The sequence below is a fragment of the Puccinia triticina genome, chromosome 8A, assembly GCF_026914185.1.
Source record: "Puccinia triticina chromosome 8A, complete sequence".
Taxonomy (NCBI): domain Eukaryota; kingdom Fungi; phylum Basidiomycota; class Pucciniomycetes; order Pucciniales; family Pucciniaceae; genus Puccinia; species Puccinia triticina.
The window spans coordinates 7,201,140-7,216,223 of NC_070565.1; the positions used below are offsets into that span (position 1 = coordinate 7,201,140).

At 43.9% G+C, this 15,084-nt stretch overlaps 2 protein-coding genes across 2 annotated transcripts; both read left to right on the forward strand.

Annotated features, from left to right (window-relative positions):
* Nucleotides 1-7,651: 7,651 nt before the first annotated feature.
* PtA15_8A762 (uncharacterized protein) lies at nt 7,652-10,929 on the forward strand (the record flags this gene model as incomplete). The annotated part of the gene is made up of 8 exons (XM_053172225.1): nt 7,652-7,874; nt 7,959-8,043; nt 8,217-9,610; nt 9,705-9,873; nt 10,002-10,100; nt 10,181-10,579; nt 10,665-10,762; nt 10,862-10,929. 8 exons carry the CDS (start codon nt 7,652-7,654, stop codon nt 10,927-10,929), a joined length of 2,535 nt encoding a protein of 844 aa, XP_053023410.1.
* Nucleotides 10,930-12,119: 1,190 nt separating this feature from the next.
* On the forward strand, nt 12,120-14,554 carry PtA15_8A763 (uncharacterized protein; the record flags this gene model as incomplete). The annotated part of the gene is made up of 9 exons (XM_053172226.1): nt 12,120-12,226; nt 12,311-12,630; nt 12,718-12,799; nt 12,912-13,019; nt 13,086-13,172; nt 13,343-13,368; nt 13,533-13,744; nt 13,851-14,133; nt 14,535-14,554. The coding sequence occupies 9 exons, from the start codon at nt 12,120-12,122 to the stop codon at nt 14,552-14,554; spliced, it is 1,245 nt and encodes a 414-aa protein (XP_053023411.1).
* Nucleotides 14,555-15,084: the final 530 nt, after the last annotated feature.

Here is a 15,084-nt window from a genome sequence, read left to right on the forward strand (position 1 = left end):
TCTCAGACCAGTTTCTGAATTTTTTTGCCTGCTGGTTCCAGGATCACTGAAATATTGATGAACCTGTTGATATCCACCAATCTACCCACTTTCTCTTTATAAACTTCATTAATTTCACAAATAGCTACATTTTGTAGTCAGGTGGCGGTAAAACTATGAAAATTTTGCAATGTGTATTCTCATATGCCAGGTGTGGTACAAAAATAACAGCTGATGACACTTCAAACTTTACCTTTCATGAGTATTCCATCCTTTGTTAAAAGTGGTAGGGAAAACAGCCCCTGGTATTCTTCACATTTCATGGCATTGCAATGTGGAAAGTTATAAGTTACACAGCTTTTCCCAGCTTTGGCACTGTTTGATAATCAAAGAATATACATTTGGTTTTAACATCACTTACCTCCCAATTTTTTACAGGAATAGGCATGACAGAAACATGCCGGAAGGATTCATCTACCACTTGGTTGAGACTTTGGAGTTGCTACATTTTACAATTTTTTTGCACAATCTCATTTTACATGTGTTTTGAATGAAAGAAATCAGCTCTCCAAAATATTCCTTGTCACTTAGTCAAGGATATTTTTAGCATAAGTATAGTCAAATGCTTGGCACCACATCTTGTGCATTAAAGTTAACATCTAGAATGTGATCAAGATTGACCAGACAAACAATTTCACAAGAGATATTTTCATGTGTTGGCGTTGAGGAAGATCAGTTGGAAACAACTTCACCTAAAGTTATGCTTGGATTGAGAAGAAAGTTGAGCAAAGGGTTACAGTTGACATTGAGGGCCTGTACCATAGGGCATGGAAATTGAAATTTTCCAAATTTATTTACCTCAAAATTTCTTGGGACAAAAACTGATCCTGGCCAAAATGTAGGCTTGAGCCCAAATGTGAAGAATTTCAACATTTGAACCCTCTGCTAGTTTTCAATTTTTGTGTACAGGACAAAAAAAGTTGAAATTTTTCAAAATTGAGGCCCATGGTACAGGCCCTGAACTCACATGAGACCATTTGACTGCTAAAATTACTGTCACGCACTCTCTAGAGAGTGCCACACATTCCCCCCTGGTGAACAGCTCTCCAACTCAACATTTTGTTTGTCTTTTTATAACTCATTGGAAACTATGGCATGTGAGTATGATGAATTGATGTGTTGAATAGTTTGAACTCAAAATTCACTCCTCATGAATTGTTGTTTAAATGTAGCCTATCTTACTCATAAGTCTAGATTTCATAATTCATTATCTTTCATATTGTGATTTGGCAGAACATGACAATGACTGATGTTCAAGTCACTCTCCATGTACATTGAATTTGTTCTTTCAACTGAGAGCATCTGTGATAATCATGTTCAGATGAGTATGTTGTGTGTTTAGGCCAACTGGTGATCACCCATCCAACGTTGTGTTATCCGCGCAATTTTGGTAACGTAACTACCCACGTTATCCGGGCCCCCCGTTACTTACTTTACTAGTAATGGGGTCATTTCAGGCCCCGCGTGTAACTTAATACCAGGGGAGATATGTTCCCACTCCCCAGGGAGTGCCTTACCGTAACTTTTTTCCATAACTGTGCTGGAGGCCTTTGGTAAAGAGATATTGAATAGGTATGAACAAGACTGGAAGTCAGCTTGAAATTAGTTGGAAATCATCCTGAAATAAACCATAACTTACCAAAGAATAATCCAGAACTCATCTGGAATTCATCCAGAACTCATCTGGAATTCATCCAGAACTCATCCAAAATATAGACCTTTCTTGGCTCCATGACCAGTGTGTCCTTTTCATGAGGATGTGAAAGGCGCAGTATGTCATATTTTCCCCCTCATGTACTCGCGTACATCAGGGGGACAATTGGTGTCTCAAAACAAAGTTTTCACTTTTCATGTGGCTGTGAAAGGCCCATCCTGTGATATTTCCACCTCAATGTACGCGCGTACATTAGGGTGACTATTAGCAAAGTGCAAAAAAGTTCACTTGCATGTGCACATGTGGATATTGAAAAGCAAAAAAAACAAAACATCACACAATCATTTTTGTGAAGAGGCCAGGATATGTAGCCAAACTGGGGTGGCAGTGCCATCCAACCTTGACTTACCTCAGACTTTCACCCCAATACAATAGTTTTTCACCATTTTTTTAGCCAAATTCAAATCAATTACAGCATTTCCAAGAAAATGGGTTTCACTAATTTTACTGCAACATTGCCACATTCCAAAATTCTAAACCCAATAATACCAAGTTGACTTTTACTTTAATTTTGTACATGAGGGCATATAATGTGAATTACAAGAAACTCATTTTTTTACAGGAATTACATTCAAGAATGGCAATTTTGCTTTGCTATCCTTCAACATCATCAAACAGGAAAAATTGATGAGTTGGACTTGGGTGAAATATCATTTTGTCATATTTTTTCCTCTAGTTGTACCTAGAAAACAAAAGAATTCTACACAACATTGTGTTGACTCCCAAATCAATTCTGACTGACTTTTGACTCACTTCTGCATCCACTTCAATTCATTTAGGGATGAGTTACTGATGCACATCAGGCTCACATCCGACCAAAACTCATATCAAATTCAGCTCTGGCACTCCCTGGGAAGTGGGAACATATGTCCCCTGGTGTAACGGGCCTCATTTTTGGAGCCTGTTATCGCGTTATCCCCTGGATAATGCAATAACAGACCATTTAAGGATTTTTTAGCCTCATTTTTTGCTTGTTCTCAGGGGCTCTGCGCACCCGGATAACGCAACAAGCATAAAAAAAAAGCTTAATGTGGTGCGATAACAATTGCACCACAGTTACACGTAACGCGTAGATAACGACAAAAATTCTGTTACGTTACCGTTATCTACGCGTTCCGCGTAGCGTGACTACCCTTTGTTGATCCAAGCCATTTTGGGATGAAGTGGATATATAAAGTTTTATGGCCCCTTTGGCTGCCGCGTTATACGTCATAAATTGTTGAATTTATGACGCCGCGACCCAAAGTTCGCCCCCCGTTGCCACCAAAACTTTGAAACCCCTGGGGGTCGCGCGTCATAAATTCGACCATTTATGACGTATAACGTGACAGCCAAACGGGGCCTACGAAGGAGTAAAGTCATGATAGCCTCTTATCTTCTTTTTTCTGGTGCGGTTGGCTTTTTCCAACAATTTTGCGGCAAAGTCTATGTGTAGTTTGATGCATAGGAACCAGCCTATATTTGGGAAGTACAGCTCCTGCCAACAATTCTCCTGTACTGGTTTTTTGAGGAGAGTAACAACTCCTCTGGAAGACTGTGGAACTTCTCACGGCGGGGAGAATGAGCTTGGAGAGTTAGAGTGCTTGAAGGGCTGCTCTCTGGTAACTCTGGGAGAAATAGCACGAAGAAAATAAATAGATGTGGCTCTTTTATCTTTCTAGGCGCAACTACTGTGTCAATCACGTGCAAGGCACTGAGGAGAGGTTTATGGCAAAGATGTGGGGGCAAATGTAAAGGTTATAATTTCCTAGGGTTCAATTTATAAACGTTTGAGATGAAAATACTAGACTGAAGTGTGAACCTTCAATGGCCACCTGTACCGGTCATCAAGGTGGTTACACATCCTCTTGATGACCTATCTCAGTCAGTCATTGTCTACCCTTCCAGTTCCTCTCAATGACTGGTACAGACCGGTAATCAAGGCAAGGTGTAACCCTTCTTGACTACCAGCCTGTGCTGGTCATCAAAGGGAGTATAAACTCCTCCAAAGGACTGGTACAGACCATTCATCAGGAGTAGTTGTGAATCCTCTTGATGACCTCCTGTGCCGGTAATTAAGGGAAGCTACAACTCATCCCGATGACTGGTACAGTTGGTCATCAACAGGAGTTGTTAATCCGCTTGATTACCAGTACAGGAGTTCATCAAGGGGAGTTACAACTTCCCAATGACCGGTCATTGCAAGGAGTTGGAACTCCCTTCTATGACCTCCTGTGATGTTCATTGGGGAGTTACACATCTTCTTGATGACCGTTTGGTGCCAGACATTGATGGGAGTGACAGCTCCTCTCAATGACCCTTCTACACCGTTCATTGAGGGGAGTAACACCTCCTCTCAATGACCAACTGTACCGCTCATCCGGATGAGTTCTCACTCCCCTCATTTTCTGTCACCAAACAGTCATTGAGGGGTGCTAGTCTCCTGATGACTAGCACCTGTACCGGCCATTTGATTACTTTTAAAGCTGGTCATCAAGATTTTTCATTCCCCTTGATGACCGGCTGTGATTGATACAATTCCATGTCTACTCTGATGTTCAGCCAAGGATCAGGGTGTACACCAGTTTGCAGCGGATCCACCATGTTTGTGACCACCCTAAAGTTTGGCCAAACATCACGGTGGAAATGTCACACAAGTGACAGGGAAGTGATGCCCCTTAACAGCCCTTGAAAGCAAATTCACCAGGCTGTGTTACCCCAGCACTTGTCCCCAGTGACAAGCATACTGAGAACAGTGCCCACCAAGCCCCGGGCTAACCTGGACTAATAAAAATTTGGTAGCAGATGTAGCACCTGTGTGAGCATGGCACAAAGGGGCTGGTGAGAGAGCAAGGACTCAAGAGAAAATGTTACTTGTCCTTGCCCCAGGGCCCACAGCCACAAGCTTCCACCATCATACTTCACCAATCAACCTGGCTCAATCCAGGCAGAATTCCCCATTTAGAAAGCCTCAAAAACCTGGGAGGTCTTGAGATGCCATTAAAGAGACATCATTAAATATATATTGGGCTCTATGAGGTTCAATTCAACCTCCCTGAAATTCTGATATTTGCACCAGTCCAAATTGCAGTCTACTGCAGCACTTATCTGGCTATACTTTGAGATCTTACCTTGTGGGATCCGGCAGAAGAATGAAGGTTTTCCCATCTGCAATTTGTGACAGTAGCCCATGACACAAGCCCAGAGCCTACTAAGCCTTCAAATACAATTCAAGTTGATTTGCACTGGAGTTGTGAATTGTCCAAGGTGAAAATTTGTTTTTTCACCATATTTAGTTGTAGATGAGATCGGCTTTAGTTGAACATCACATCAATGTGGATTTAAGCTTGAATTACACATGCTCCAACAGTTGACATCAGTCTGGGTTAATCAAGAATCATACAATCTGGCACTCTCCAGAGAGTGCCCCACTTTCTCCCCTGGTGAAAAAAGCTGCATATCACCAAAAATGTGCATCAAAACAAAGATGGATTTAATCTCTTTGAATAGTCACCTGATTGAAATTTGAGTTGTCTTTTTATACACCAGGGGAGTTTGTTTGGCACTTGTGTGTGAGTTTCATTGTTTATAAGATCTCTGATAGATGCTTTTTTGTCACCAAGTTTATGTATGGTGAAATTTAACCCAATATGAACTGGAATCATACCACATTTATTCCACAATGTATGTGGGGCACCAAAGGGCCTGCCTCCCAAAGGGAGGGAATTGCATCTAAAGTTGGCTTACAAGTGGGAGAGCTACCAGCCAAATGGCTGGGAGGTGATCTCACCCCCTACTTTCTCCACTAATCCTTCCAAAAACATCCTGTTGTTGGCACCATTGAAGCACAAGATATCAAGCACACTGAATCCAGCTTGAAATTCCTAAGAGCATCCGCATTTGTTGTGGATTAAGGGAGGATTAGCGCAACTAATCCTCCTTGGCAACCACATTGGGTCCAACTTACTTGGACTAAACTGCTCCCAGGAGTAGAATTTGAAGTAAGCAGGAGTAAATTTACTCCTTGCTAATCCTGGGATTAAGTGCTGCATGCAGACACTCCTCTCCCCCAAAATTATGCACCAAACACAGCTTACATACGCTGTAGGTGCATACAACATACTTACCCATCTTTATATCCTGCACCAATGCAATTGCCAGCCCGGATTAGCACTAATCTGGCAGTAAGCAGATCTGTTACTCCTTGAGTTACACCTGCACCAATGCAGATGCTCTAAGTAGCTTCATTCCTTCTGAAAAAACATTCTGTAAATAAAATACACCGTAAACAATCTGACATCTTCAATCTCAGATATCCTAACACATATATCTGGTACTTATATCAATAACCAAGTATCACACCATTCCAACAGCTAACAATTATGATGATCAGGCACTATGTATTTAAGCCTAAGACTTGGCTGCATCAAATCAAAAAACCACTGGAGGTTCCATGGACCAATGATCCAAACATTCCATTTTGGGCTGTTTTTTCCAAAAAAAAAAAATGTCAATGATGCCCAAAAAGCAAGGCTACAACTTTGTCCATTCAAAATTGTTCTGAAGGGCTTGGTTTTTGTTTAAATACCTCTTGAGCTTAAACATGGTGAAAATTTGACCATTTTCAAGTGCTCAGGCCGCGCTGGGGAGAGGTACACCATGGGTGCAGTTGGATGGCGGGTGGACGTCCGGCCCAACATTGGCCACCCCCTCTCCGCCCCTGCAGTAAAACTTTGCACGGCGGACATTGAGAGGAGTATATGTCGGGAAGGTCAGGCTGCCCCTGACGGCGGCTAGGCCGCAAATCCTACCCAGACATTGGGCTTCAAGCTGGGATTACCCAGACGTTTTCCACGGGGCCCAGGGTCATGATGAGATCCGAGCAGCACAAATTATCCAATGGGAGGGTTGATCCGGCAACCGCACCATGCATCCGGAGATTGCTTGCTCACCAGTGTGATTGCTTATGACCACTGTGATAACAACGATCTTCATATCAGTATCCACCCTAGTCAACATCATATACAGCATTCTCTACTTATCATGAAGAGCAAACATTGTAAAGTCCAACATTTCTTTCTCTTCTATGTATGATCCGCAAGCACGCTCGGCAGATCGTACTGATGGTCTCAGGAAACTCACTTTTTCAAGTGAGATTCTGACCTTGGGCCGACGGACAGGTCAACTAGTCCGGTGACTTGTTGGGAAGGTTGGCTCATTTCCGGGGGCAGCCAACCTGTTGACAACCTCAAGGGCAAGCCAACCATGCTGACCCACTGGGCAGATGGGTTGGCCGGACCTATCAGACAAGCCAACCATGCTGCCTTGCGGTTTGGCACAGTCGCTAACTAATTAACACAAGTCCCCCACATTGGAGGGCCCTGGTACAGCCTGGGCTGGCGCAAAGAGCGACCTCCGTCAAAGGAGGGACTTGGGACTAATGTCCACATTTTGGCCTGAGGGTTTGAGGCCTTTTGGTGGGGGATTTGTGCCATTCCAATTTTGACCTTGTTCCCAAACAGCCCCACACACGCCCTTTGGACCACGAGAATCCTCTGGTTCTTCCCCATCTTTTGACGCTACACTCATCCCTGAGAACCCAACCCTTCTCTTTCCATGCTCCTTCAAACTTTTGGTTTTGAAGGTCATTCTGAGCTGTATCATGTGAATGTGTTGAAAAACAGTACAGTATTCAATTCAGAGCGTCCCGCGGGGACGCGGTGTCCCCTCGTTGTTAAGCTTGCAGACATTTGTTGTTGAGATTGATTGATTTTTTTTTTTTTCGTCTCATGTGAATCAAATGTCGCCTGTCAGAGAGGGTGTCAGCTGACTGTCACCTGTGCAACAGTTTTTGTGCTTGCGGGCAAAGAACTTCCAAGGAATGCTCCCCCAAGATCTCTGGAGCGGAACAGCGAAGATATGCGGCTCATCAAACCCAACTGGGTCATCCATCCAGACGATAAGGGGAATCCACAGACGATCTATTCGGCCCATGTTCATCCAGATGGGACCAGATTGGCAACCGGCAGTATTCAGAACGTCGTCAAAATATGGTCAACCGCCCCCATACTCGACCCGGCCTTAGAGGAGGCCGATGAAGAGAAAGCACCTCGCCTACTGTGCTCGATGGAGGGTCACGATGGTCAGTTCCTTCATTCTGAATCTCTCATTGGCTGAACAGAACTATATAGTATTCATCAGACGTCTACCTTGCTTTTCTCTCCAGGTGCCGTACTGTGTGTCAGATGGGCTTTTAGTGGTGCGTTTCTCGCCACTGGTAGTGATGATTCGATTATCATGGTGTGGCTTCGGTAGCTCATTCCTTCCATTCACTTTATCGAGTTTTCAATGGAGCCACTAATCTCCCACAACAGCCCTCACAATCCTTAAGCCCATAATGACTTAAACTGTCATCCTGTCCTTAAGCTTAATGTTTGCCTGAAACTAACTTCCTTTTTCTTCTTTCCTCTGCTGCTTTCTTTAGATGCCCCGGACAGTCCAAGTCATTCGGATCAAAGAACGCAAATGTTGAAGATTGGAAGTGTTTCAAGCGTTTAGCCGGTCATACATCTGACGTTCAGGGTCTAGCCTGGTCTGAAGATGACCAATATCTTGCATCGGTCGGACTAGATAACCTGGTACTCATCTGGGATTGTCTCGACTCGTCATTTCTTCTACTGAAAAGGCTCGAACTTCATCAGGGACACGTCAATGGCGTTGTCTGGGACCCCGTTGGTCAATATCTTGCTACCCAATCCGATGATCGAACGGTCAAGATTTGGAGGACAACGGATTGGAAGCTGGAAGCTGATATCAAGGAGCCATTCGTCAATTCTCCCCATTCGTTCTTCAGACGGCTCAGCTGGTCACCAGATGGTAATCATCTCGTCACCCCGAACGCGATGAATGGGCCTGTATTTGTCAGTGCAGTGATCGACAGACGCGCATGGACTAGCAATATCTCTTTGGTCGGACACGAGAACGTAGTCGAAGTGGCTGCCTACAACCCCCTATTATTCTTGCGAGATCCGTCTAAATCCGTCGAAGGACCCAACATATCTACCGTCTTTGCCCTCGGAGCCCGCAATTCCGTCTCGATTTGGCATAACTGTAGTAGCTGTCCGATCGTAGTTCTACACGACGTCTTTGATCGTGACATCCTCGATCTCAGTTGGGCAGCTGATGGGATCACCTTGTATGCTTGCTCATCTGAGGGACGAGTAGCAGCATTTGTAATCAACGAATTAACCACGCTTTCCACGGCTGCCCCTCCAGGAGCAAAGGCAAAATTCCTGGAGACGTATCCATTCACGAAACCTGATCGAAGTACCCAGAAATCTCGCTCTTCATCTACACCGTTTGCCCCAAGATATGCATCGCCCATGCCGCCCATTGGGCCATACAGGCATAATCGTCCATCACCCGCTCCTTCTGCCTTGATCCCAAATCCCAGGCCATTTGATTCCCTCATCACCCAGCAAGAAATGACCATCATGCCCAACGGAAAGCGGCGAATCAAGCCGGCATTCTTGGGTACTAATGAATCTGTCATGTTTCTCAACGCCATGCCCAATGGCCATGCCTCAACCTCACAGCACCAACAGGACTCGTATCAAAATTCTCATGCTCAACTGGCTCAGCCTTCAACCTCAAGCAGCGCAACTTTGATTCCCACGCGTCACGCAGTTCCAAAGTATCTGAACGATGAAATGTTCCCGTCCATCTCAGTGTCACGCGAACCACCTGATATCGTGCATTGGAATGATGTTGGCAACTGGGGAGAACCGATAGCCTTACCTGTCAAGATAGTCAAGAGGATCCGTTACAATACTGTGGAATTTCAAATCGATTGTGGAAACACACAAGGAGACATGGACGGTAAGCTCGATGGTTCATTTAATCCAAGAGTGTACCAGTTTCGAAATCTCATCACCTCCCTTGTCTTTGGGCTGCTGCGCGTGATTGCAATCAGTCGAATACTCAGAAGCGATCCTATCGTCAAATAACAGCGACCAGAAGAAACAGCTCTGGAAGGAAATATTTTCGGGCAAATCAATCACTGCAGCTTCTCTAAGCAAATCACACGTTGCTATTGGCTTCAGTGATAAATCGCTATCAGTTTATAGTTTTGTCGGTCGCAGGTAAGGTATCTCTCTGTTCTCTTCCAGTCTGTCTTCTAGATCTTCTCTCCATGAATGAATAGGAAGAAGAATGTGAAAATCATCTAACCGTAGGTTCATTTGTTTCAAATTGAAAATCGATGGCTTAGAGTCATGCCTGTGATTCGAATGGATTCTCCCTGCTTCAAGCTACAATTCAGAGATAACCTGCTGATGTCTATCTCACTAAAAGGCACAGTGATGGTTTGGTCAGTTACCAATTGTATTTCGTTCCTGATTAGGACGGAAAAATCATTCAGTGGACTCACCTAGACTGTCCTCAATACAGGGATCTTGTCAACTTCGAAACCAGTGCCGGGCCCAGTAAATTAAAATATCTGTGTGATTCGCGAGAATCGATCTCATTCACAGCTCTGACGCATCACGGGGCGCCGATCGTGAAGGTAAGAACAGAGAGTCTGTTCACATTCGATGGAGACCTGAAGAGTTGGACGGTCCTCTCGGGCCACACGATGGACGAGATGGCGGATAAGGATCGGCTAGATCACCGAGAACTCGAGTTCCCGGTCGGGTCTCCATTCTTAGTTGACTCAGCCTTGGTCCTGGCGGCCAATAAACCGGACATTTTGGGCTGTTTCGTCGATCATGTGAAGTTCTTGAGAGACCATAATCGGTTCCAGGTCGTGGATGAACTCTGTCACGAGTTGTGGACAGGTTCTGGTTGGATGTTCGTCACCCGTCTTTTCTTATTTGCGTTTTGGACTTGTTGTTCTGAGTATAAGTTACTTTTCTACCTCTTGTTTCCTATGTAGAAGTAATAGGAATAGCAATCACCTCTTACCGACCCCCACTTTAAACCTCTCAAGAACGGAACGAATCAAACTGCTATACCGAGTCATCGAAATCCTTGGTAAGCATTTTCTTTTCTTATCTGCTCAATCTTTTGCTTGTTTCATTCACAGAAGAAGATACACCACACTGATAAAATGACCTCATATGTGTTGTGCAGATGAGAACCTAGAATTCCGGCCGATGTGTCAAGAATACTCGACATTACTTAAACATGATAGTACATAGGATCAATAAAATTTTCGTCATCCTAACGGCTCAAAGAAACACCCACACGCTTGTTTGTGCACATATGTCGGAGCCCTTCATCCCGCTCATCTAATCCACTGGGCTTGGAAGAAAGGATAGGCTTAAAAGTCTGCTGTGTCTATTAACCCTGATTCTTGTTCAAATTTCGGCCTGCTCCCGCTTTGTTCTCTCGCTCTCGCTATCTCTGCCTTGGCTGTGTAACACCTGAGGACTACTGTTTACCCAGTTTATCGTTTTAATGTCTATTGGTTTAGTCAGCCAATCTCATGTACCATTCGTATCACCTTGGTTGGACCCTCAGTATTGAGTAGAACTGAAGGCTGCACTTGTCCAGTAAGGCTGGATGCCATGCGAGTTGAGAATCAATGATTTGCTGTTGAGTCCGGAGCACTTAGGCCCTGTTTGGCACCGATATAATTATAGGTGATATAATTGCTGATTAATTCAATAAAAAATAGAAAAAGCAACATAAAGCCTCCAAATTTTTTTTGTGGGCAACCTACAGTGCTGGTCTCTTCAACTTTGAAATCAGATTCAACTGATTCAGCCATATTCAGCACGATAATACCATTATATCACTTTTGACCAATATGAAGTGATATAATGGTATTATGGTGCTGAAGATGGCTGGATAAGTTGATTCTGGGTTCACAGTTGAAGAGACCAGCACTGTAGGTTGCCTACAAAAAGAATTTGGAGGCTTTATGTTGAATTTTGTATTTTTTATTGAATTAACCGGTGATTATATCACCTATATTTATATCAGTGCCAAACAGGGCCTTACCCTAAAAGTTTAGATTTTCGTATGTAGGAAAATCTAACTTTGGAGGCTGAGAATTGATTCTGGGGGAGCCCGCAGATTTTGACAATGCCCGTTCGTCCGATCGAGGGACTCATTTGAATGACAGGCGTGGATGACCGGGAGGCTGTTTGTGTAGCTTTATTACGCTTTTCTCACTACCCAACTCATCAGAAAACGCTGGCACATTCGGATGGATGCATTCTTTGACTCTTGGGGTCCTTCGCGAAAGCAGTGAGTCGTAGGAGTCGAAGATTCAAGGGACCTTGACGCTGTCACCAAACCGGTGCACCAGAACAAACTGCGGACCACTCATCATTCACACTTCAAGGAACAAGTGAACGAGACCATAGCCGAAGAAACTACCACAATGTCGCCCGGCGGCCACCTGGCCACTGACCAAGATGACTTCTCACATGGTAGCAGCTTCACGAGCCAAGCTCTAATTGCTTTGGACAATCAGTATGGAACCCACAAGTTGAGCCCCATTCCCAATGTCTTTCCATCATTTTAAAGTTAATCGGAGCTGGTTGGCTCGCAAATATTTTCAAATTTCAACAGTTATCATCCCCTTCCTGTTGTCTTTGATCGAGCCGAAGGATGTACAGTATGGGATCCGGAAGGAAAACAGTACATAGATTGTCTCTCGGCTTCTTCGGCTGTCAACCAAGGCCACTGTGATCCAAAGATACTGAAAGCGTTAATCGAGCAAGCGGGTCGACTAACGCTCTCCTCAAGAGCCTTTCACAATTCGGCGCTAGGACCATACCTAGCAAAACTCTGCTCGACGTTTGGGTATCAAAGAGCTTTACCTATGAACGCAGGGGTCGAAGCTGTTGAGACTGCACTCAAAATAGCTCGTAAATGGGCTTACACCAAAAGTGAGGATTCGCTAATTGTAATATGAGTTTTCACAGCTAACTCATGGGATTATTGTAACGGATATGTTATTCCATTCATTTAAATAGAGGGGGTACCGGCCGGCCAGGCCATAATCTTGAGCGTTGAGGGGAATTTTCATGGTAGGACCTTAGGTACAATGGGAATGAGGTTAGTGGTAATTCTTAGCAAAAAATAATGTTTTCACCCAATCCAAATCAGCCCAAAAGAATTGACTGACGACATTAAATTAATATTTCTCAAACTATACTGATGAATCTAGCACTGATCCAGATTCCCGTAGTGCCTTTGGGCCATTCCTCAAAGGTATATGTTCCAGTTGCCCAAGTAGTCCTCCAAAGAATGCTGAGGGAAGATTATTAAAATTCAAGTCAGAGAGCTTCCATATGCATCACATGAAGGTGTTGCTTCATTGCTAATATATTCATCGAAACAGCAATGTCAACGATATTGAGCGAGCCCTCCAAGCGCATGGAAAAAGCGCTGCCGCGGTTGTACTCGAGCCTATTCAAGGTGAAGCAGGGTAAGCAATGGCAAATAACACCGACCTTGAAATTCTGTTCGAACAAACTTACGAATTTGCCTTTCCCGGTTTTATATCCCAGGGTTGTTGTTCCAGACGATGACTATCTCCCAAAAATTAAGGCTTTATGTACATTGCACAACGTGTTATTGATTTTGGATGAGGTACAGACTGGACTTGGTCGAACAGGAAAGCTGTGAGTTTCTTCTTCCCGTTTTTTAAGAATGCCTAAGACAAACTGTGCGAGACTAGAAATAAAGTGGATGCCTTGAAATCAAGCTGAATATCCATTATTACCCGTGGCTGCCTTTAGTCTGTGTCAGCATCATTGGAATGTTCGAGCTGATATTACCACTCTAGGCAAGTCTCTATCCGGCGGATTTTATCCAGTCTCAGCGGTTTTAGCGGATGAAAATATCATGGACGTCATTAAGCCGGGAGAACATGGGTCTACATTCGGTGGGAACCCCTTAGGCTGCGCAATAGCAGTCGCGGCATTGGATGTGTTGCTTGACGAGCACTTGGCAGAGCGGGCCGAGGAAATGGGGCAGATGATGAGAAGTGGTCTTCTGGTGCGTCATGTTCATCCGAAATCTCTATCTGATAACTTCGCCTTCTAATCAGCCGAGTACAACTTCCTTCCTTCTATTTATCTATTGCTTGATTGCCCATACACAGGAATTGAAGTCGATTCGACCATCAGCAGATAGTTCAACAGGTTATATTCAAGCCGTCCGAGGAAAAGGTTTATTGAATGCCATTGTCCTTGACACGAGTTTATCCACCAAGAAAAGGGGAGCTTGGGAACTTTGTTTATTGATGAAATCACGTGGTGTTCTGGCTAAGCCATCACATTCGAATATCATCAGATTGGTACCACCATTGGTAATCGGACCAGAGGAAGTCAAAAGGGTTGTTACGGTTATCGGCGAGTCTTTAAAAGATTTGGATCAAGTCGGTGGTCATTCTTATTTTTTTCTCATTTTCCAGAACCGCACATCATTCATGTTTGTTGGCACTTCACACGTTGATCACATAGTCGGATACAGTCCAAAGTTAACACGAACTCTGCCTGCAGTGCAGCAGGGCAGGTGAAGCCTTGGCATGTAGCAAAGCAAATCCTGCAAAATGAGAGACTTGAAGTTGAAAGCAATCACGGGAATCTGAGTGTGGACATTTCTTTGGTTTGGCCCTACCAAATTGGACAAACCAAGAAAGTTGTTCCTAAATCCTTCAACCTTCACAAAATGTATGGGGGGACTGTGGGGGATTCCAACATTGTATTGCTATCATTTGTAGAAACCTTTATAATTGTTTAGTTATCAGAGTGGAGTAGTGTTCTTTGTGCAGTCATTTGTGTAGTTGGCATCAGAGGCTACTAGCAACGGTGGGCCATTACAGTCACCTGTTAATGTAAAGTATGGAAAAATAAGTTATGATGCAGGAAATATGGTTATTGATTTTGCCAACAAAAGTTGAATATAACCTTGAGGGCTTAAAAAAGAACCTAAAACACCCATGATAACAGCCAAAACAGGCCCTCTTTGTTAATACAGCCAAAAATGTATCATAATCTATTGTAAAGTATTGAAAATTCAATGTTTTTTTGTTAAAAATAACAGTTTTTCCACAAAAATAACGGCCAATGTGTTACACAAATTGGCCCACATAATGTATTGGCCCACCATTGCCACTAGGTTATTTTTTATATATTGAGTAGACAGACTTTGTTTAGATTTTTGGGTCAAATAAGCCCGAGTTTGTGGGCAGGTTAGCTGACTGAGGTTGCCTTCAAGTGGGTGAATGCATTTCATTGGTCAGTTTCAGGCTAAAGTGACCTGAAATGAGCGGGAGACTGCCCTAGCCTGAGGCTAGCTAAGTTTAGCTGACCTTGTCCTGAAATCAAATCTGA